Below are 24122 nucleotides of genomic sequence, written 5' to 3' on the forward strand. Positions count from 1 at the left end.
AAGTAGTAAATACATATATGGGAGATAGGCATCAAGTATCAGCTGTATCAGCTGATAGCAGCTGTGTATGATCTGACTACACTACAGTATACATGTCATGTGATGCATGTCATAACATAGGAATAGGAAGTACTGTGATGTAAATTTACTATCGTAATGACTGATAGAAATAGACGATTTATGAAATGGCAAATCATTGTTATCAAAAAAAAAAACTAAAATAAAATAAACATCATTTCATTTCATTTATTCATTGTATAATCATGTATATAAAATCAAACAGGTGACAGAGGTCAAATAAAATTTATTTTAGAGCTTCGTTCTTACACTTGCGCTGATAGTTTTAACTTAAATTATGTTATTATTATCAGACATCGTAAATTTAATAGCATTTTTGTTGCAGCGGAGTGGTGTTAACGGAATAGGCAAGTATAGATGATTCCAACTGAAATGGTAAAGGTTGCCAGTTCCGTTAACACCACTCCGCTGCACCGAAAATGCTATAAAATTTACGATCTCTGCTTTTTAATAAAATTTTACTTAAAATTTATATTATATAAATAATAACTTTTTGGTGCCGAACTTAGACTTTTTAAAAGAACAAATCCGTCAGCGACTGACAACTGTCAGAAGATGTCCGCCCGTCGCCCACGATGTGAGAACCAAGTAAATCGTAACACAATGGAGAACGTCGCGGAATGTGAGGAGTGCGAGTGTCGGAACGGCGCCACGCTCGACGTGCTGAAGGAGGTGCAGCGAGCGTATGAAGACCGGCTGCAGCTGCTCGAGAGGGTCGGGGGAGCGGACAAACTGCAGGTGAGGTTCAATACAGGCTGGTCTTAGAGTAGCTAGGGCGTCCGCTCGCTGGCGCGGGTGCACGAGCGGTTGAGCGGGTTCACAAAAAAATACTATGAGCATGTTAGCGACGCCAAATGGCGCGGGCCGCTCCGTGCACCTGCGACAGCCATTAGCGGACGCTCTGCTAAGACGCTTATTTGACAGGCTATTTTTCGTGGTTCGATATATCATATGTTATTAGGTACAGTCGCCATCAGATATATCGGAGCGGCCGAGGTGTTCACAATATCTGAACACGCACTCTAACGCTCTGACAATAGAGGCGTGCTCAGATATTTGTGAGCGCCTTGGCCGCTCCGATATATCTGATGGCGACTGTACTTATGTATAGGTACTTATTATGCAGATGCAGGCGCGAGTGTTGCGGTCGTGGGTGAGCGACCTGGTGGCGCAGAACGCGCTCCTGGTGCGCGCCGTGGAGGAGTTAGAGCGAGAAACCACGAGTCGGGCCGAGGCCGAGCGGCGGAGGCACGCGGAGGTAAGAGTGTGGGGGAGCCACTGCTGTCGCTAACAGTCACTGTAGCACTGTGCTATCACGTAGCTTCAGCGGATTGGCTTTAAACCACTATTGATGTTGAGGCAGGTGCAGCGTTACTCGTATTGTACCAACTTAGTTGTGCACTTTAATTTTTAAATTAGGTGACTTAGCTGCACAACAGCCGCGCTGGTTTTGTATATAGTGCTAAAAATCACAGGTAAGGTAAGACCAACCTCACAATAAAATTTGAAAATCCAACCATAGTGTTAAAATATGAAGTCATAATTTGAATAGAGATAAAATTGCATGCGTTCGCGATAAAATAAGTCTAGATAATTTTAACGGAATAAAAAGTATTTCGCTAAATTTTGTAAGCAACCTAACCATGTTCACAGCTGAATCTCAAAGAGTCAATCCTAGTAGTTAAATCGTCGTCGACACGGTAGTTTGGTTCTGATTGCCAATTTATACCATCGAAGATAAACTACTTACCTAAATTATGTATAGGCTTCAGAACTTGCCCGTCGCGCTTCCAACTGTGTGTAAAAGAACAAATGTTAACCACGAGACCAATAGTAAATGATGCGACATGTCACGTCTATGTGTATGTGATTGTTGAAAGTGTGGTCTGTTTGAAGCGCCAGCCTTCCGCAGATAGAGTGCGAGCTGCGCGCCGAGCGTGCGGTGCTGCGGCGGCGGCTCGCGCGCAAGGACGCGGACCTGCGCGGTCTCATCGAGGTGCTGCGCCGGCTCCGGGAGCTAGATCTCTGCACACTCGACGGGATACACTTCTTCGAGGTCACGCACAGCGATATCTTCGGCGACGATGGGTGGTGAGTTAATTACTGTAACGGTCCCTGAATAAATAGAGGAGCTACTTTATATGTAGGCACCTATGTCTGACTTCTACTAAGGGCAATTATTGCAGTCTTCTTCCCTTCAGGGTTAAGTACATAGGTAAACATAGGTATTGCAACTCGAGGAATAATGTCTTCTAATAATATTACCTACTTAGGTTAGGTATTAATGAAACAAGTACTTAATTCTACTGGGGCTGCAACCAGTGGGGTTCAGGATGTATGAATTTTTGGTTTCGCAATTTCAAAACACAATATTACAAGTTACTGTTCATATGAATCTAGCTTTAACAACCTTTAGGTAAACCTGTTTCTAAATGTATGACAATATAACCCAGGCCATTGTAAACTCCAGTTGTCATAGTTGGCCCCTCGGCACGGATCAGAAGGGTCAAAGACGATATAAATGGGACCGCTAAAAGGAAGCGGAAGATCCGAAGACCTGGCGAGGTTCTTGGCTCGAAAAGTTTGGACACCCTTGGGTCGTAATTAATGCCTCGGTTTGAATGCTGGCCTATCAACTGACGGGGTGTTTCCTCGCAGGCTGTCGCTACGGAAGGGCGACGGGGGCGGCCACTCGGGCTCCGGCGACGACCTGGCGAGCGGCTCGCTGAAGTTCACGCGTTTATAATTATCCATTGTATTTTGAGATGCACTTATTAATTTGATATTTATGTTTTATGTATTATACCTTTTATTACGACGACGTGTTTATTTTCATCTGCCCTTTCCAAAGAGAAGCCAGATAACCTTTCAAGTAGAAGGTGCGCTAGAATATTAGAATGTGTATCTAAGTATCTTGATACGCATCATAATGTAGGCAGGCAAAGGTACAGCAGGCAGGCAATCTTACCCCTATCCTGCAGACTGCACTATATAAGGATAAATTATCATTACCGGATTCAAACTCCATTATTCTACATGGTGTGTCTGACCATGGGGCTTTAAATCCAGGGCTTGGTTTTACTCGCTAAACTGAGCTACTTTTACTATGGGGCTAGAATAATGGAGTTTGAATCCGGTAATGATAATTTATCCTTATATGGCGCAGTCTGCAGGATAGGGGTAAGATATTGGGTGGTCATTAATTTTCAATAATTAGTTTTAAGGGTCCCACTGATTGACAGTCTGCCGGACGGTATCGGCCTGTCAGTTGTTCGGAACGGTCAATATTTTGTTCTAACTGACAGGCCGATACCGTCCGGCGGACTGTTAATCAGTGGGCCCCGTTAGACTCGCTCGCTTTGAATCAACCGTTGATCGTTCTCGGAAAAAAAACTGGAAATATCTTTTAATAATAAAAAAATAATTCATTAGCTCAGTCTGTGCATGTGCTTAGTTTCCTATGTGATTTCTTTATCAGTGAATAGGTAAATGAATGTATTAGCGTAAACGTACACGTGCCATAAATAAAGATGTGATTTAAATTTCATTCGTACACGTATTTGCTTGTTAAAAATTAAAGATGTGATTTGTTATCGGCGCACTGCGCATTGTGGCGTTCCATATCATCAACAATTTCCCGAACCACCTTAGTGAATCGATTTGTGCGGAGCGTGTGCCTCAGTGAGATTTCGATTTATTGCTGTGAACATGGTTATAGTCAATATTTATTGATAAACATGTAAGACATGGTTTCTGTTGGTCAATATTTTGCATGTAGGTAGGTAGATTTAAAAATCTTTCCCTAACATTTTGCGATTTTGTTTTCAGAACTACAATGGCATGGAAAAAAAGAATATGAACCTTGAGTTGTCATTAGTCAACGAATCGCTACAGAACGACGTAACTGCGAAAGACAGGTGACTATTAGAGTGTCCTCTTGAGTTCGTTTGGTTATAGACAACTAATTTGGCAAGTTTACAAAGAATTGCAGTGTACTCCATATTAAGATCTGAAAATCTTCAACTGTTTAATCTCAGGGAGATGAACAGTTTGAAGAAGGATATGCAGCAATACGAACAGTCGTTGGCAAGGGTGAGGTGCGACGGGAAGCCGTTAGTATTGATCATTATACTTCCTATCCAAATCCAAGACAACAAATATAATTTACAAGCAGCAGTACATGGAATCATGCCACACAAAAAACAAGTTCGCGCTGTTCCTCTCCCTCACTACGTCATCATCCCCAGCCATCCCACTCTAACCCCGCTCCTCGGATACCCGTCATTACATGTTTTTGTGTTAGTCCGAGTCACACGTATTTTCGCCAAAATAGTGTTCCTCTAAATATATCTGTGTGTGTGTCGATTGATGAAGTTAGGGTGAGTAATTTTAATATGTCTATTGAGCGCTGAATGATAATTATAGAATCAAAACATTACTTGTACAGCCGCCGGCCGCCGTGGCCGAGCGAAAAATTAATGGTTTTTCGGCACGGCAAGTCTAGTCTCGTTTGCAATCCTTTACATTGCTGGTAAACTTTAATTTGAAATTGTAATTTCATTTAGCGTTATAAACTCATTACCTAATAAATCAACTAAGTAAGTAATCTTTGCTTTCGTACGAAATCACTTGTTACAACTACCTTCTTTTTAGAATAAAATGCTTACGGATGAAATAAGTACGAAGCTATAAATAGATAAATCACAAATGATAGATTATAGTAATATGTACGATATTACTTACATTTCATGTTTTGAATAAAATATGTTACATTCATACTAGGTATGCAATGTTCGCTCAGTAAATTGTTTACGAATGCGAACACCATATTATTATATTATATATTGACATGCTTTCGCCTACACATTTTATATACTGTATACAAATTATATCTGAATTGAATAAAATTTATATAGGTATTTATATGTACTAGGTAATCGTTTCACAAAAACGGTTCTTACCATGTCCGACCTACCCTACCGTGTAATAATAAAGATAGGATATATTAATCCTTGCCGATTGGTAATATTTAAGTGCTTATGCACGGTAGCAAATGTGTCTTTGTGCAAATAGACATATTCTGTAACCAATAAGTTTAATTAGCATCTTATGGGGAGGTATCCTCATAACTGTAGGTATACAGGTACCTTTATATTTAGGCACATGAAAAATTTCATTAAATACACAATCTACAAGATACTTAAAGAATAGTTTGACCTACTGTTTAAAGTGTTTAATGCCAGTAACTGATGTATACAACCAGCACGCGCTATGCGTGCTCCAATACCGACATTGTGAATGTACCGTAAGGATTAAAACGGATTAGGTACTAGCTTTAATCGCAAATCGTGGTATCGTCGAGTCTTGGGTCCAGTCGGTCTGGTCGCCTCCTTTTGCTCATCAGATCTCCTGTTTTGTGATAAATAACACATTACTGATTGACACTATTAAGTACCAATGCTATATATTAAACATCACATAGCGAGTTACTTTCTACAATAGTACTCTATAACGGAGGCGTACCAAGTGTGAAGAGTTTATCTTTGTACGTGTAAACCTCATGAATGTGCTAACATCAATTCTTTTAATACACTCGCACATTATCAACTCAATGCAATTTTAGAATGAAATAAATCATGGACAAAGTATAGGTACTTGATTTGTGTAATATATGGACTACGTCCAATAATAATACTCCGCTAGTATAATAGCGTCGAGGATCGTAAACCCATGCGTAAATCGTATCGGAAATATAAGTTAAACCTCCAAATGACAACTGGGATTCAGAATTTGGTAGTTTAAGTAGAGCGAGTACTTAGAAGCTTAGGTATACTATGCAACAAGATGATCATCAAACAGGCAGGTAAGTACTCGGTATAAACCGTGTTATCAAATAAAACTCAGTTGCAAAAGGAGAGTTTATGATATTGCACATTAATTAACACGTATAAATTACAATTCATATCGAATAAATATTTAGTTACAAACGAGAAGTCGAGGCAAAATTTTCCACATTCATTGTGTCGAGAGCTCCGCCTGTACAGCGTTGAGGTTATATTTGCCCCACTTTAATAGTGTAGACGCTATCTTTACTCCACATTAATTGTGTCGAGAACTCCGCTTTAACAGCGTTGAAGGTAAATTTGCCCCACTTTAATAGTGAAGAGGCTATCTTTACTCCACATTAATTGTGTCGAGAACTCCGCTTTAACAGCGTTGAAGGTAAATTTGCCCCACTTTAATAGTGAAGAGGCCATCTTTACTCCACATTAAATGTGTCGAGAGCTCCGCTTTAACAGCGTTGAGGCTAAATTTGCTCCACTTTAATAGTGACGAGGCTATGTTTACTCCACATTAATTGTGTCGAGAACTCCGCTTTAACAGCGTTGAGGGTAATTTTGCCCCACTTTAATAGTGATGAGGCTATTTTTACGCCACAGCCATTGTGTAGAGAGCTCCGCTTTCACAGCGTCGAGGTTAAATTTTATACATTTACTGTGTTGAAGATTTATGATGATTATTGCGTAATATCAAAAACTACATAATAATGGCTGACTTGCTCTTCGATTGCTTCGGTCATTTGGTTCATCGGTCGCTTCGCTCTTCGGTCGCCTCGCCCTTCGGATGCTACGCTCTTCGGTCGCTTCGCCCTTCGGACGATACGCTCTTCAGTCGCTTCGCTCTTCAGTCGCTTCGCTCTTCGGATGATACGCTCTTCAGTCGCTTCGCTCTTCGGTCTTTACGCTCTTCGGTATGTTTGTTCTGCAGACGCTTTGATCGTTATAAAATGAGTCAAAGATATATAACGTTGCTCCACTGTAACAGTGTTGATGTCAATGTAATGTACTTGTCATAGTCTGTATCCAGACCTTTAAGTTGACTCCACTTTAATAGTGATGATGTGGCTACGTATACTGGCTTACGTATGTGAAATATGAGACTTTAGTTACGTTGAAACAATTTAATTGGTGTTAATGCAGCCTAAAATCCTATTAATAAAAAAAAATGTATGACGAGTGAACAATATATGGAAAGAGATATAACTCTTTAACCGATTTTACATTCAAATTATTATACACATCACGACGTTGTGTTCCAAATAGCTTCAAAGAGCATCTTTGACCTGCAGTCAAATATATACCATCTCAACGAGCCCGATTTACCTACTCGTAACAAATCCAGTACGATTTGCTTATTACGATTTGGTTATCTCAGCTCTAAACTTCAGGGGACCGTCGCCGCAACTAACAGGGGCTGCGCCGTGGTTGATGCATATATCCCACGACGCGAAATCAACGCTGGAATCCTCAGTTGAAAACCAATATGCACAATTGTACAACCATGCAACCAGAGTTAAATGCTGTAACCTGTTTCATGAGTCGCCATCGCTAAATAAGTAGCTAGATTGACAATCGCAATAAAGGATTGATCATCCTTAAACAATAATAAAATTAAATATTGTCATTAATTTAAATGCACTAGGTTGTCATATTGTCTTGCTGTACAGTTATAATAGGGTATTTTCCTACTACTACTACTACTACAAATCAGTTACCTCTTTAGAACTGTCAAAACGATTTGCTAATGTGGAATTTATATGAAACATTAGATCGTGACGTCACGGTCAACTCACCTACTTTTTATATTTCTATCCAATTTATTAAATAGAACTTGTGTTTCAAAAAATAACTCCTATCTGTGTATTTCATGCATGGTGTAAAATAATTTATTTTAAATACTTACAGTATACATATAATACCCTATTGAAAGCTACGTAACACGAGAAAGCTTAAATAATGATTGTTGGTTGTGTATCACAAGAATACTGTGCACGCTGCACAGTATAATTGTTACTTTTAAAAGAGGTTACTGTATGTTACTCCTTGAATGATAAATTTCAAGTAAATGCCTTATCGTCCACAAATTATATATCATACCTTAAGACCTAACTATATACCTACACTACAAGCGACCAAAGTTTGCTTGCCACTTGTATCACGTGTAGTCGTCATCGGTCAGATACGTAAAGAAAGACGAGTTATTTATTAATAAAGGTAGTCTATTATATACATTATTTAGCTATTTAATTATAGTTTGAGAATGTGACTGTCTCATTTCAATCAAAGAAAGAGAAAATCATACTATCTTTGTCTTACACTAGTACTAGCACCCAAAAGAAGAGGATGAGTATAGTTTTCCTGTTACTGACTGACAAATTGGCTTGACCAACTATATAAATCTATAATTTGAAGCTGAATTATAAATGAAAATTTGAAAAATTATAAGTTTCAAAACAGCACCTACAGGCTTATCTACTAGTAATTGTCCGGACTTAGTCTAAAAGTATAGAAAAATGATTTCTATGACAACCTTGCAATGAAGAAAAATCGTCTTTACCCACATTTAAAGGCTGTGTATAGAAGAGGGTATTTATTGTTGTATTGGATATTCATTGCAAAGTTTCATAAAGTTATATTTTATTCTACTTGTCAATACTCAAAAAGACATGCATTCATAAATTAATCATAACGCATAAAATAATTACATCCAGTGAGTGGTTGGTAAAATCTAAATGATACAAAATGGCTTATTTATATGTATAAGTGTCTGACAGAAAACAACCTAAACCGTTGTAGTAATTATAATCTTGAAAATTAAAACAATGTATATCTTAGTAAAATTTAAATTGAAATTCCAATAATGTAATGGGAATAAAGTGCTATAAAAATTGGTTCAGAGCTAAAGATTGGACACACCTTTCAATGGTCTACATAAGCAAAGGCAAAATTACATAAACAATAGTTATAACCATAATTTTATGAAGTTGTTTTTTAAAGTCTATCAATAGGTATTACAATAACTTCAAAGAAAGTTTAATACTTTATTATTTTTTACTTTCACCAAAAAGGAATATAAAAGGTACCTGATTTTACCCGTTAATTAATGACGCTTATCATTATAATAGACGATGCTATACTTATATAAAATTACATTATCAGGTAGATATATCCTACTAAATTGTGAGCTAAAATCAGTAATATCAGTAACGGTATACGTAACTTACTGATTTGATATCGATATTTCATTTTATTTTCGCACCTGTATTTAGATACAAGGCTCTGAACATCTGCTTGTAAATTATATTTGTTGTCTTGGATTTGGATAGGAAGTATAATTAATAATCAAACGAACTTACCTTTTTTTTTTTTTTTTCATTTATTTATTAACACAGAATAATACATTTAAAAAAATCATGACAGCGAACAAAGCCCCCTGAGGCTTAACTGCCGCTGTAAATCGCTCTTATTTACTATTAATATTAAGTATATTAAACTATGGAGTATTTCATTTCACGAAGTCGGCAATCATGTTTCTTATTATGAGGTGTTGTAGTCTAGATTCCCCATCTTCGTGATATGAGACACTCCTATAAGTGTGACGTATACCTATAATTTACTTAGCTAAGATATAGGGCTTTCAATATTTGTTTACATTTATGTGGGTTGTTATTGATATTATTATAAGTTACTTCGGGTAGTTTGTTTAGGGTATGTGGTAACAAATATTCCCATCGTCGTTTACCATATGTATTAACACACTTTGGTAGGACAAATCGAGGCAAATAGGATAACTTTCGTAAATGTTGAGGTCTACAGTTTTTGTTTAGGCTTCCTATGTTTAAAATCTCCTCATTGATTATTGCCATATCTATTTTCTTATGTATACTAATAATTTTACAATATTGTAATAATTCTTCATGGCTCTCTATTTTTCCTCTTACATTATTTGGGGCGATCGTTTTTAATAAACTTAGCTGTAGTCTATATATTTTATTTATGTATGTTTTATACGTTCTACCGTAACTACTTAATCCATAGTCAATAATGGATTGTGCTAGCGCCAGGTATAACATTCTGAGTAACGTATAAGGTATTTTAAATTTTAACACTGCAAATTTTGCCAGCACTGATCTTAGTTTGTTACAAACGTAGTTTATGTGTGGCCCCCAATTAAAGTGATTATCAATAATTAATCCTAGGTACGTGTGTTCGGTGACGAGTTCGAGTGATTCACAGTTACATGGACCTTTTGTATTGTAACAATTGTTGTTATGAAAGCATTGATGACTGTGAGCTCTAATTACCGGCTTGTCTTTTTTGGGCATATAGTTTGAGTGAATGTTCATTAGTTTCGTTTTTGAGTAGTTCAAGACGAGACCCACGTCGTGGGCCCATTTGCAAAGGAGATCAAAGTTATTTTGCATGAGACATCTGGCCTTCTCAATGTCCCTGTCCGCCACTAGGAGGCAGGTGTCATCTGCGAATTGGTATACCGAGCCCTCTTTAAATATGTTACACATGTCGTTTACATACAATAAATATTCGGTAGGAGCAAAAATCGAGCCTTGAGCCGTGCCTTCCTCGGTTGGGATTAGATCACTTAGTATATTGTTTATTTTTACTGTAGTATAACGGTTATGGTGGTAATTTTTGAAAAAATCAAGAAGAGGGCCCTGTATTCCACTTCCTTTAAGTTTGGCATATAGTGTATCGTACCGTAGAGTTTCAAATGCCTTACTAAAATCAACAAAAATGGCTAAAACATACTTTTTGTCATTTAAATGCTGATTAATCTCATTAGTGAATTTACTTAATAATTGTGACGTATTCTTTTTTCTTTGAAAGCCGTATTGTTTGTGGTGAATTATGTTGTTTTTAGTAAGGTATTTGTTAATTTCGTCACCTATATACTTTTCAATCACTTTATCGATACATGGTAGTAATGTGATCGGTCTATAGTTGTCTATGTCGCTGTATGACCCTTTTTTATGAATGGGTCTTATAGTTCCTATTTTTAGTTCGTCTGGGTAGTATGAATTTTTTATACACGCGTTTATTAGGTGAGTAATGATCGGCGTGATTTGTGCGTTTACGTATTTTATGTCTACTGGGCGAATACCATCAAAACCTGGGCTTTTTCTGTCATTAAGATGTCTAATTATGGAGTATATTGTTTCTTCCTTGGCATTCGATAATCGCATTGACAACTTTGTGACGTTAACATATGACCGTTCGTCCAATAATGAATGATTACAATTGCTACATATCTTCTTTACGTTATCACGAAATCCTCCGGCAAAGTTGTTAGCAATTTCCTTCGGCATTTTATTTTTGAAGGCGGTGGTTATAATATCATCGACAGATTTGGAGATCCTACCACATAATTTATTAACTATTGCCCATACCTTTCTTGAGTTTCGAAAATTAAGTGTGATTTCGTTTTTTACATAGTTATTTTTTAAGGTATTTAAATAAGAACTCGTTTTATTTCTATACTGGTTGTATATTAGTCTATTGTTGGCATTACTTTTGTCCTTATACCATATTTTAAACAATTCGTCCCGCCGTTTACACATCGTTATCGCTTTTTTGTTAATCCAGTTACATGTTTTTCTTTTACTCTGATTTACATTAATTTTATATTCACTTTTATCATATACAGTGTTAAACTTACTAATAACGAAGTTTAAAATCTCTTCTGGTTTATTATAAGATAGACCTTGGCTCCAGTCAATAGCGGCTAATTCACTTTGAACCTTCTTGTTATCAATTTTACGGACGAGATTCGCTGTAGTGCATTCAGGCTTGTTATCTATGAACGCGCAGCAGGTGACGAAGTGGTCGGCGAGCGCATTGTTTATCACAGCTGTTTTTATGACTCGCTCCGTCCCCGCCGGCACACTTGCATTACGTATAAAAATATGGTCTATGCACGACTTAGTAATACTGTTGTTTACCATTGCTATTCTCGTGTATTGACTGATGCCACTGTCTAGACTTTTTTCACATAGCATGTTCATATACTCAGATACTATATTATTATTATAATCTTTTAAATTAATATTCATATCGCCTATCAATATAAAATTGTTTCGTATGCTCGATTTTGTTAGTAGGTGCTTTATTTCGGTTACAAATACTGATTTATTTAAACTAGGTGGTCTATACACTGCACATAAGTCTATTTTAATGTTTTTATTTGTTACTACCTCGCCTAATATACACTCGAAACTACGCGTACATACCGGGTATCTCGTAAACTTCACGTTTTTGTGGACGTAGATTATAATTCCTCCTCCTTTTCTATTGTTCCTTAGTTCGTGGTACATCTCATATTCTTCTAACTCAAACAGTTTTACACACTCGTGCGTCACGTTGGCTTCGGTAAGCACGACAATGTCCACTATCCTTGAGCTATTTGTTATTATATATTCCAATTGTGCGAAGTTCTTTAGTAGTGATCTTATATTCACATGTAGAGTAATGAATGACCTTTTTTTATGCGGAATATTATCAGTAAATTCATTCCAATTGTCTCTGTTTTCTTCGTAGATTGATGTTATGATGCCCTCTGTCTTTGATTAAGCGTTGGTAATTAGTGACTAAATATAGGTTTTTTTTTTTCAATCTTCAGATAACTCTGAGACGAGTCTGTCGATGTCACTTTCTGATCGTACTATGAAAATTTTGGCTTTTTCCGTTTTTCTTGCCTTTACCGTGCCATCTTTACACCACACATATTGGCAGATGTTTGTCTCCTTAAGGGCCTTTTTTGCTTGCCACAGGAGTGCCGACGTGTAGGGCGTTAGTGACTCCCGAACGTATATTTTAGAGTTTCCTTCCAAATCCAGGTCCTTAGCATTCAGTTTCGCATCTTTCGCTGCCTCGATCCAGCTGTCCCGCTGTCCCTCGCTGAGTGCTACAACAATAGGCGACGGCTTGTTCGAGTCCTTTTTCGGATTTTTTGGCTTTTTACGGTATACCTTCAGTATGTCCTGTTCTTTTTTCTTTATTTTGTTGCATATTTTGACGATGACCGATCTCGGGTCGTCCTGCTCTTGTTCTTTTATTCCATCGACTTCGATGTAATTTTTAAGAAGGCTTTGTTCAATATTTATTACCTTCTGTTCGAGCGCCTCGTTGCGGAGGGTAAGGTTTTTACATTTGTTTTTGAGGTCGATACATTGTGATTCGTATTGTTTCATTTTAATTTCGTAATCGTCTATTTTATCTGAATAGAATTGAAGTGTATTCTGGAGCTCTTCACGTAAGATTACGCGAATCTCTCGGCGGATGTCGCAAACTACTTTATTCTTCATGTTGTTCTCGCTGCTGTTGCTAGGCTGCTGTTCGCCATCGGTTTCCACCTCGTCTTCAGCAGGTTCGGCATCTGGCATTATAAATGACAGACGTTTTGGTTTGGCCTTGCCTACGCAGGTGCGGCATCTCCAATCCACGTCCTCCGCCGCAAATAGCGACGTCAGCTCCTCTTTAGATAAGTTCGCACAATCACCGTGATGCCACTTGGTACATTGGTTACACCTCAATCCTGGTCTTTTTTTGTTGATTAATTTGTCACACTTCGAACATTTCACCATTTTTAATCTTATAGATAAACGTTTATTTATGAAGACCTGTGAAGTTTGATTACAATTATACGAGTATCCAAATCCAAGACAACAAATCCCCGCCCCCCAACCCCGAAAATTAAAATAAAATAGTCTCTGTTCATAACACAAAAAAGATCCACTCTGAAATAATGACGGGTATCCGAGGAGCGGGGTTAGAGTGGGATGGCTGGGGATGATGACGTAGTGAGGGAGAGGAACAGCGCGAACTTGTTTTTTAAATATTATATCTCTAAAATGTGTGACAAGGACGGCATGATTCCATGTACTGCTGCTTGTAAATTATATTTGTTGTCTTGGATTTGGATACTCGTATAATTGTAATCAAACTTCACAGGTAAGTTCGTTTGATTATTAATTACTGTAGGTAGTTGTTTAGCATGTTTAGTGGAGATAGATACCTACTTATTTATTCGAATCAATCCTAGTGGAATAGATCTTCGACGAGCTTAGTTACTCTTTGTAGGTACACCGTAAAATTGAATGCTATTGAAAAGGCTTTCTTGCTCACGAACCTATATAGAATACTTATTTATTTCAGCAATGTTCAAATGAAAGATGCCGAGGTGATGGCTGGCATGTGCTGCACGGGAGCCGAGGTAAAATTAGTTTATCAGTTGGTTAGTTAATAGTCTGTTAGTAGATCGGACTCAAGGAAAACTCATTATTATAATCTTTATTAGGTATTCATCTATAAGTTGTATCACTATTTTTCAAACGCTGGGTACGCTGACAGTCTCCATACAATTAGCCTTAAAACGCCAAATCTGCCGAAATATATTTATTGAGATGTCACCATACCCCTCGTGTATGGAAAATATAATTATAATGTAACTACGAGTATTGTGAGCATAATACTGTGTCATTTCCTACGAGTGTTTTATTTACATTGCTCTCCATAACATAAGAAGCCCCCAACATTGGTCCAAACATTGATATAGTTTCAGTTTACTGATTATTAGTTAATCACAGACGGGCAGACCTTATTAACATCAAAGCGGATAATAGGACCCCTCCAAATTTTTCCCAAAAACAGCCGCATGCTATAATATTTTATACGATCTAAGGTGCAGCAGGTTCTGAAAACAAGAGTTTTTAAAAAGTCGTAGCGCTTTTTGGGATCACAATAGGGAACGTGCATTAACTATAGGGGGCAGCGGTAGAGCCGACTAAAGCGACACTGTGCGGATTAAACGGAACGATAACGCAATTCTGTCAAACTATCACAAATGTTTCAAACGGAAAAATACGAGAAAAAAATGTTAAAATAATAAAATACGGCTTTCTTCCGATAAAAAGCGACCTCTGGGATAGAAGAACACGAACTCACTGGGCCTTAAGCAAATATCTATAAATTCATCTTAAACGCGCTCACACGCGATAACATCTCATCTCCTATATGTTTGAATACAATTCCAGTCAATTGACTGGAAACCGTAGCTAGCAGTTGTTGAGCCGTGCGGGGAGCTGGTGTGGTAGCACTCGGCTGAGTTGAATGTTCACTATATATAATATAATGATGAAGCCGTAGCTAGGTACGTACGTATTGGTTTGTCAGTGCGGCGACCTGGTGCCGGTGCAGGACCTGGCGGAGCGGCTGCGCGAGGAGGCCGGCAAGTACCGCGACCGCATCCGCAACATGGAGATCAGCCTCCAGGTTTATATACCTATATACATTTTCATTTAGAAACATTTTCTACATATGTAACATCCCTTTACATTATCCCTTTTGTAATAGTAGACACCGATGAAGTATATTATCATCAAACAATATTACTACTATAAAAAAAAGTATACTTCGACCTAACTATTAACGTCGTTGTACCTAAACGTGTCGTACGTCGTACCTGAGGAAGGTACGACACGTTTATCGGTGTTGTGTTATAATTAGTTTGGTGTATGTAATTAACTCTTAGTTTTGAGTCAAACTAGGAGGTCTTAGTTTGACTTTGAGCGTCCGCGGGAGGAAGTACGCGACCATTTAGGTTTAGGGGCTAGGTAGGGGGTTTACATAGGGCTTTCTAAAGTAGGTAGTTTATAAGGTGCTAGAAGTCGTTCGGCCCTCAATGAAGCCGAGGTAGTAACCGTGTCATTCTGTCCGCAGTCGAGCGGCGTGAAGCTGCGCGCCGTGCACAAGCTCAACCTCGGGCTGATCGAGGAGCTGAGCTCGCTGCGCCGGCTGGTCGTGGCCATCGACGTGGAGCGCCGCGACGCCCGGGTCAAGCTCGATCTGCAGAGGACCATCGTGAAGCAGATGGTGCGACAGCTGCGCCAGGCCAAGGCTCAGGTATTATTATAAGAGGGAATTAAGAGTCCAGGATTGAGCACTATCCTGCCAATTTTTCCACGGTCTCCGTACGTATCCGTCATATTATCTGTGATTTGAAACCGTCCTCCATAATCTTCTTCATATAGCTTTATCTTCAAAAATCAATCGTTCCAGTTTCACATTCCGCGGGCGTATTCCGACGGGCACTCGAAACGGGCACATAAACACCATCAATATTTCCTTAATCGATTTTCTTCCACAGTTGAAGAAGAAAGAGCTCGACTACTCCATCAAGTCCGACTTCGTGAGCGGGGACAACTGCGGGCGGCCGCCGTCGCGCGCCTCGCTCCCGCTGCCCGCGCCCGGCGCCCGGCCGCCGCGCCCGCGGCGCCGCGACGTCCCCCCGCCCCCGCCCCCGCCGCCCCACCCCCTCACCGACCTGCTCGACTCCAGCGGGGACTTTCGCCCCTTTCACGAGGACGTGCAGCTGTCACGAAAGTCTAACTAGTTTGTTCCTGGATACATGATTTTGAGTTTTACTGGTGTTTTCTTGGTTGGAATTTTAATATTTCTCTGCCAGGTTTGTGTTTAGTCGTAGATTTATTGTATAGAATGTTTGGACCGATGTTGATGATTACGCTATAAAACATTTTCTTAATTCGGTGTAGCTCATAATTGCTTGTATACGTTGAGTTAGTGAAATGCGATGGTCATCATTTACCTCGCCATTTAGATAAATGTGTAACGCCAACTGTACACACTCGTCGAGAAATCGGCAAACACCGACCCGACCCGAGACTGGCAAGACGAGCAGAGTTTCCCGGTCGATCTTAGAATTGATAAAAACGATTGTGCACAGCCAGCATAACGTTGGAATATCAATCATCTCGATATCATGATCAAGTCTCTATTTGTTGTAGCATGTCGGTATGTGCGCGCGCGTCGTGACGTCGACTCCAAACGGCACCATAGAGCTGCCAGACGAGTCGCTCATTTCAATAATACTACCTCTGGTAATTTTTCTTCTATTATTCTATTATTTTGTGTCAATCTATGTTACAGGCACTATCTCCAGTCTGCGCCACTTCTCTTCTGAGTTTATCAACCTATACTTAGTAATTAAGTAACTGTGTTTTCGACAATAACATACATCAATGTCATACGTTTATTGGCTTGCACTAGCTATGTGTCATATAGGTACAGTCGTCGTCAAGTAGGTAGGTTGAGTAGTTACAAATCTTTCCTAGGTGGTAATTCCACAAAAGTGGTCGGTATGGGTCGAAGTGTATCCATCAGAAGGGCCCCCGAAAACTATAAGATAAGATAAGTAGGTACAGGTACGGGTATGTTCTTAAATGGACCCGGGTATGTCCTTAAACTACGTCCAGGACCCGGGTATATATGTCCTTAAACCACGTCCAAGACCACCGGTGGACGGGCAGCAGCGTCCCTCAAATTTGGTGTACTCGACTGCGATCGCCAACCCGCCTGCCAAGCGTGGCGATTATGGCATTCACCCCCCAAAAAAGGGGGAGGCCTATGTTCAGCAGTGGACGTCTTATGAGGATGCACACAGGCGAAAAATCAATAAAAGTCGGACAAAACCTAAACATTCAGGATTATTATAGAAATCGTATTTATGCAGGTTTGCCAACTAATAAAAACAAAATTACAATTTATTATGACATTTTATTAAATTTTGATCATAATATCTGGTCCTTTAAAAGATTTAAAACATTTTGGCATATGGGAAGCGACTTTTTACTACCCAATTTTCTTAGTCCTGTTATATAAGGATCGGAAGACACTAAAAGTCTTTTGAAAGTGTCTTCCATAGCCATTTGCCTAAAAAAAAATGTCGCTTAGTCACATTTTTGATTACACTAGTCATCGATTAAAATGAAAATTTTGTTAAAACGTCGCGTAAGGTCGCATAAAATAATGGTTGTATGTTAAAACCCAAGTTTTGTAGTTTCTAAAATTGATAATATCAAAAACGGATCTATCAGGAAGTTGTACTTTTCTCCTTGGTGAAGTTAAACAATGTGCAAAAAATACAAGACATTACACTTATTTTTTTTTATAATAAACCAGCAAGCATAGCTATCAAAAGTAACTATTAGTAATTAGGTTATTACCTCCTGGAAGGGTATCCATCATTAAATCACAACTTTCTGAAAGCAAACGATAAATAAGTAAGCACATAAGTAACACTCGCAGAGCAGTAAAATATTCGCCTTTGAACAAGTCGAACTTTGGAATGAGAACGTGTCGCGTAGATGACTCTAACATGAAAATGATTATGCGAGTAGCGTGCACTGTTTATTGGACTACCCGCTCAGATTGGTTTTTGCCTGTTGGGGCTACTTAGAAGTTTTTTGGTTTTGTCCGACTTTTATTGATTTTTCGCCTGTGTGGGATGTACAGTCGCCATCAGATATATTGGAGCAGCCAAGGCCCTCACAAATATCGACTCGACAGCTCCGACATCTGACGGTGACTGTACAAACAGCAAGACTCTTAACTGCCCATCGGTGGACCTTATACATGTCTTTTGTAATAAGGTTTATCGATGTATCCACTAGGAAACCTTTTTTCAGGTAAAATCTCCTATAAAGATACCCGACGATGGTTCAGAAGCTAACGCAGTGTCAGTTGCATGTGAGTACGATGAGCAGGCTGCAGCTGCCGCCAATGTCCACGACCAGACCACGCTGAGGCTCGACACCCCAGACCATACACAAACTCAACTCCATCAAAGTCTTGATTTAACACTAGAATGCAGTACCAGTAATAATTATGGACATCCGCTTGTAACGAGTAACAATCCTCTCATTCAGAGTGATAATTTAATACCAGACTATAGTCCCAGGAACTTAAGTAGGAATCTTCAGGATGAGTCCATTTCAAGTCTGAATCAAAGCGGAAATCAGGAATATGAACCTACGTTCACACCGAGCGTTAGTTCTACACCTCAGAGACAAAACCTTTCATCAAGTCCTCAGCGCCAAAGTAGATATATTATACCGACTTCTAGTTCATGTTCAAGTATTCTTGAAACTTTACATCCTGGGTCAAGGCATGTTTCTTTCAACCAAAGCGATGTACAGATGCGGGAACACAGCAATAAAACTCCAAATGAAGTGAGTGGAAATCCATATGAACAAAGTCAATGCTCCGAGGAACCGAACCAAACTGAACGAACAAGGGGAAATCAAGAAGAAAATACAGAACAATGCCAGTGTAAGTGTCCTTGCAAAAACCTTTGCCCGGATCGTTTTCCGACAGATAACTTAAGTATATCTGAAAAAAACAAGGAAATGATCTGCGAAGACTGCCAATGTACTTGCAATTGCGAGACAAAAATCTGTAACAAATCTACTGGCTCAGATAGTCAACTCGAATACTCGAAAATATTGAAGCCATCAGAAAACGACGAGCAATTAAATTTACAAGAATGTCATTGCATATGTCCCTGTAAAAAGTTAATACCAACTCCAGTAGAATGCCTAAGCACATGTCCCTGTAAAAAAACACAATCATGGGATCTATCGACGGTAACACCTAGTCTAAGAGAGGATACACACTCAACACAAGAGTCGAATATGTCAAGTAAAAGACACGTTCGTTTCAGTTCTGTCAACTGCGAGATAAAAACCTGTGACAAGTATACTGGCTCAGATAGTCAACTCGAATACACGAGATCAGAACAGTTCATGAATAAAATCTTGAAGCCATCAAAATACGGGCAGCAAGAATGTCAATGCATATGTCCCTGTAAAAAGATAATACCAACTCCAGTAAAATGCCTAAGCACCTGCCCCTGTAAAAAAACACAATCATGGGATCAAACGACGGTAACACCTAGCCAACGAGAGGATACACACTCAACACAAGAGTCGAATATATCAAGTAAAAGACACGTTCGTTTCGCTCCTGTCGAGGACACTAGACTGTGTGACAGGTTGGCCTCGTCGGATAACGATCGCTGGTTCATCACCCCAGAGGGGATCATGAGGGGGTTGGAAGCATTACGACAGACTTTTATAGATTATACAAGCATTCGGATCAACAAAACATCGGAAAACCAGTCTTGCACTTCCAATCCTGAAGATCCGTTTTTACAGACAAATGTAGAAAATTGTTTTCCGTCGAATGACCTGGCGGGTTCAAATATACACATACATAATTTCAAAAAGAGTGTCGGCATACTCCGGTGGAATAGTAGGTGTGACAATTGCAATCGAATCGAAGGGAGCCAAGAAGATGAGACAGGGGGTTATCATCAGTGGAACCAGGAAGTACAGAGACCTGAGAGGACTGACAGGTGCCAAGGTGATGAAATGTTCGAGGCGGAGAATGCTGCTCCTATGTAAGTTGGTGATTAATATAGTCTCGAAATCGACATTATTTAAAGTTTAATTAACGCATTTATACCGAAACAGTGTACAAAAACAAGACAGGGCTATTGCCAACTAATGTTAAAAATCTTTATATTAATCAATATCATTTTCAGACCAGCATGCAGCACTTTGCGAGAAACCCTAGAGCTGGTGAATAGGACGAGCGAAACCTTAGATGATGCTCGAAAAATGTAAGTTACCTACTCAGTGTCAGTCCTTTAATTTTTCTGTGATATGGGATCAGATCACTTGATTTGTTTTCTACTAGAGACCACCTGCTATTCAGTCTCAGTACTCAGTGTCAGTCCTTTAATTTTTCTGTGATATGGGATCAGATCACTTGATTTGTTTTCTACTAGAGACCACCTGCTATTTGGAAGTTAATGATGGTCGAATGAAGTCAACAAACCCCTTTGTTCTGTTTATAAACTTACGGACCGCTGCAGGGCGCTCCTGGGGACCACCAGTATTCTTATTTCATGCAGATGTACTGAAGGGAAAATACCTAAAATGGTCCCGGGAGTTATGGATTGTGAAACATATCTTTTTTTAATAGCCAGCCTGCGGCTGTCTTGAATTATAGACCTCGTTTACAAAATCACGCCCTCCCCCTAGTTGCATAATTTAAGTACTTTACTATTGCTTTGAGATTAAAACCTTGTCAGTTAATAATGAGAACAATGGTACCAAAATAATTCGGTTCATGAGACAGTGTGGACGAATAATGCCGTAAATTGATTTTAGTTTTGTTACAGAGGGATAAAGTTGCAGAAGAATGAACCCGCACAGGTACCTGAATCATAACATCAATTCATATTCACCTACTTATATACAGTGTATTTTAGATCATAATGGCTATTATATTATGTCATGGGTAAATGCCATCATCACATCATCTGTCATCAGGTCATCACATCGTAACTCGAATAGATATCTTGCTTGTTCTTGTAACTTTGATCACTAATTATGATATAGGCAATAATGAGAAACTTAAGAAACTAAGCAGGAGACTAAGCACTGGGATCTTTACTTTAAAGGGCCTACGCCAGGAAAAATTATAACATCTCAAGATAAGAAGGAGTTTAGTTATAAAGTATACTCTTTATTTCTACGGCATGGGTACGTCGTAGTAGAACGGATCTAAGTATCTAAGAAAAGCGATGTCACTTATCGCCTTTTCCCGTCGGAGGCCAAAATTAGTAGTCCATCTAACGATGCATTACTCAATCCCACATAGCTGGGATGGTGTTGTGAAACGGCGAGCCTGAGCGCCGCGGGGACATATTTTTAACACTTCTGAGATGCAAGCGATAAGCGATACAGTCATATGTGGTTAAAGTCTACGGGAGCAGACTAATAATATTTAGGAAGTTCGGGAACTTATAGATGTAGTTTTTTTTCATTTGAGGATTTACATTAACCTACTTTTTAGGGTTCCGTACCCAAAGGGTAAAACGGGACCCTATTACTAAGACTTCGCTGTCCGTCCGTCCGTCCGTCCGTCTGTCCGTCTGTCTGTCCGTCTGTCTGTCCGTCTGTCTGTCACCAGGCTGTATCTCACGAACCGTGATAGCTAACTAGACAGTTGAAATTTTCACAGATGATGTATTTCTGTTGCCGCTATAACAACAAATACTAAAAACAGAATAAAATAAAGATTTAACTGGGGCTCCCATACAGCAAACGTGATTTTTGACCAAAGTTAAGCAACGTCGGGCGTGGTCAGTACTTGGATGGGTGACCGTTTTCTTTTTGCATTTTTTCCGTTTTTTTTTATTTACGGTACGGAACCCTTCGTGCGCGAGTCCGACTCGCACTTGCCCGGTTTTTTTTATTTATTTATTTTTATGTAATAGGAAGCATACGAGCTGACGAGCCACCTGATGGAAAGCAGTCGTTTATTTTGATAGTAATCGTTTTCCATCATGTCATCAGCATGTGTATTAGACCTTATAGTATTAAACATTTTGCAGGACGGCGGTTCTTGATCTCTACAGTTTCCATTATTACTTTCATCAACGTAGCGATATAGCTACGGCGCGATTCGGGAAATAAATTAGCGATTAACTCGATACCATATAGTAAAGATATGTGACGTCCCACGGTAAAGGTACCTTATGCCGGTTGGCGCTGACGCTATTACTAACGCCGTACCAATATTATTGCGGCGCTATTATGCGACGTAAGCGCCAGCCGCCAGAAGGTATACCATTTGCCATGGAACGTCACGTATCTTTATTATTTCATATCTAGTGAATTTCTAATTTATTTCCCGAATCGTGGCTCCAGCCGCCATAAGGTACCTTTACCCGTGGGACGTCACATATCTTAAGCATCGCTTAGCGCCTGGTGAGACTAGTGCCTAAACACTAGGAAATCGGAGTGTTATAAAGTCACAGTTTTGCCTCGAAATCACTACATATCTTTCAAATTTGTCCTTTAGGTGCTATTTTTCGTGGCTTGCGCCATCTCCCTAATGGTCCGGTCGGCAGGTCGAAGCTCGGCGGAAGCCGCGACGCGCGCTTTGTTGCCAAACACTAATGAATGCACGCTTGCACAGGACAGGATGTCTTCCACGACGATTTCGTCAGCATTTCTTCCGCGTTTTCGTTCTTGGCTAATACTTATTTGACATCGTTAAAAAACGAACGAGCTTGTGTAGTGTTCTTAATGAGAGTCATCTTAAAGGGTCCAGCGTCAAAATCTATACTTTCATACCTGAAATATAGTATTAAGCCCTACACTCTCTAAAGGCATTTAATTGCGTATCAGGACGTTTCTTTTATTTTTTGCCAAGTTTATATATTGTGACCTTTTTTGCCACTTTTGTGTTATTTCTACTCAGAATCATGAGGTCTTTCGATCCTAATGGGATAAAAAAAATGTCCCAGAGGTTTTTCCTATTGTGTTACCATTTCCCCATATAGAAATAGAAAATATTTATTTGGCGTAAAAAAAAACACGTGGACATAAACATAATAAAATCCTAAAACGTCATCCGGCGCGATTCGGGAAATGAATTACGGCTCGATTCTGAAAATGTATTAGATCTCTACTAGACCTCAACAAGTTACGATATGGATAATTTAAAGATATTTGTAGATAGATGTGTCAAATTTGACGTTTCCGCTATTCTGGATAGGCCCTCTTGAACGATTTCGACAAGTTATGACTTAGATATCCAAGTCACATCTAGTCGATATCTAATGTAAATCTAGTTGATCTCTATATCGTTTCTAGATCTTGTGATTATCTCGTTTCCCGAATACGCGTGTTAGAGATTCACTAGATATGAAATAGTCAAGATATGTGACGTTCCACGGAAAAAGGTACCTTATGGGGGTTGGCGCTTACGCTATTATTAACGCCGCTCCAATATTATTGCAGCCGCCATAAGGTACCTTTTGCCGTGGAACGTCACATATCTTTACTATTTCATATCTAGTGAATTTCTAATTCATTTCCCGAATCGTGTAGTGTATAGAACTATAGATGCTTATGTACGTGTATTTCAATGCTATATAATCGATGATCTTTATGAATAAAATGTAGTCTTATTTAGAATCTGGGCCCAGTTTTATAAAGTTACAAGTTACAAGTTTACAGGCGTTTACTGGCAACACGTGCTCCGTTTTTTACAATTTGCGTTTTATAAAAGTACTATAGTGCGTCAAGCAAATCTTGTCAGTAGCAATGTAAAGCAAACTAAAGTAGGGCAACACTCAAAGAGTAGTATTGCGCTAAGAAAAGCAGCAATGTACAATGTACATCGAAACTGTAGCCGCCGTGCAGGTCAGGATCTCGACGACTCAAATAAAAAGCTTCGATTTGAAGTAAAACTATTATAATTTCAATAGGTACTGGTTTTACAAGGGTTCCTTGACTAAACGGTTATATGTAAAAG

At 39.1% G+C, this 24122-nt stretch overlaps 2 protein-coding genes across 2 annotated transcripts; both read left to right on the forward strand.

Annotated features, from left to right (window-relative positions):
* Positions 1-652: 652 nt before the first annotated feature.
* LOC134663369 (uncharacterized) lies at positions 653-16323 on the forward strand. Its single transcript, XM_063519732.1, has 12 exons — positions 653-816; positions 1205-1361; positions 1844-1874; positions 1975-2169; positions 2737-2816; positions 3245-3258; positions 3907-3995; positions 4116-4190; positions 14088-14145; positions 15105-15203; positions 15651-15833; positions 16078-16323. Exons 1-12 carry the CDS (start codon positions 682-684, stop codon positions 16321-16323), a joined length of 1362 nt encoding a protein of 453 aa, XP_063375802.1. The 5' UTR covers positions 653-681.
* A 2105-nt stretch (positions 16324-18428) lies between these two features.
* LOC134663370 (uncharacterized) lies at positions 18429-20413 on the forward strand. Its single transcript, XM_063519733.1, has 2 exons — positions 18429-20187; positions 20332-20413. Exons 1-2 carry the CDS (start codon positions 18926-18928, stop codon positions 20411-20413), a joined length of 1344 nt encoding a protein of 447 aa, XP_063375803.1. The 5' UTR covers positions 18429-18925.
* The last annotated feature ends 3709 nt before the right edge of the window (positions 20414-24122 follow it).

This window comes from Cydia fagiglandana, chromosome 4 (genome assembly GCF_963556715.1).
Source record: "Cydia fagiglandana chromosome 4, ilCydFagi1.1, whole genome shotgun sequence".
Taxonomy (NCBI): domain Eukaryota; kingdom Metazoa; phylum Arthropoda; class Insecta; order Lepidoptera; family Tortricidae; genus Cydia; species Cydia fagiglandana.

Bases quoted from the DNA above. Each gene is read 5' to 3' on its own strand.
- LOC134663369 (XM_063519732.1), top strand. From the start codon at position 682: ATGGAGAACGTCGCGGAATGTGAGGAGTGCGAGTGTCGGAACGGCGCC. The intron at 3,996-4,115 runs GTGACTATTAGA...GTTTAATCTCAG, and splicing joins GACGTAACTGCGAAAGACAG to GGAGATGAACAGTTTGAAGA. The intron at 15,204-15,650 runs GTTTATATACCT...TTCTGTCCGCAG, and splicing joins ACATGGAGATCAGCCTCCAG to TCGAGCGGCGTGAAGCTGCG.
- LOC134663370 (XM_063519733.1), top strand. From the start codon at position 18,926: ATGCGGGAACACAGCAATAAAACTCCAAATGAAGTGAGTGGAAATCCA. The intron at 20,188-20,331 runs GTAAGTTGGTGA...TATCATTTTCAG, and splicing joins GCGGAGAATGCTGCTCCTAT to ACCAGCATGCAGCACTTTGC.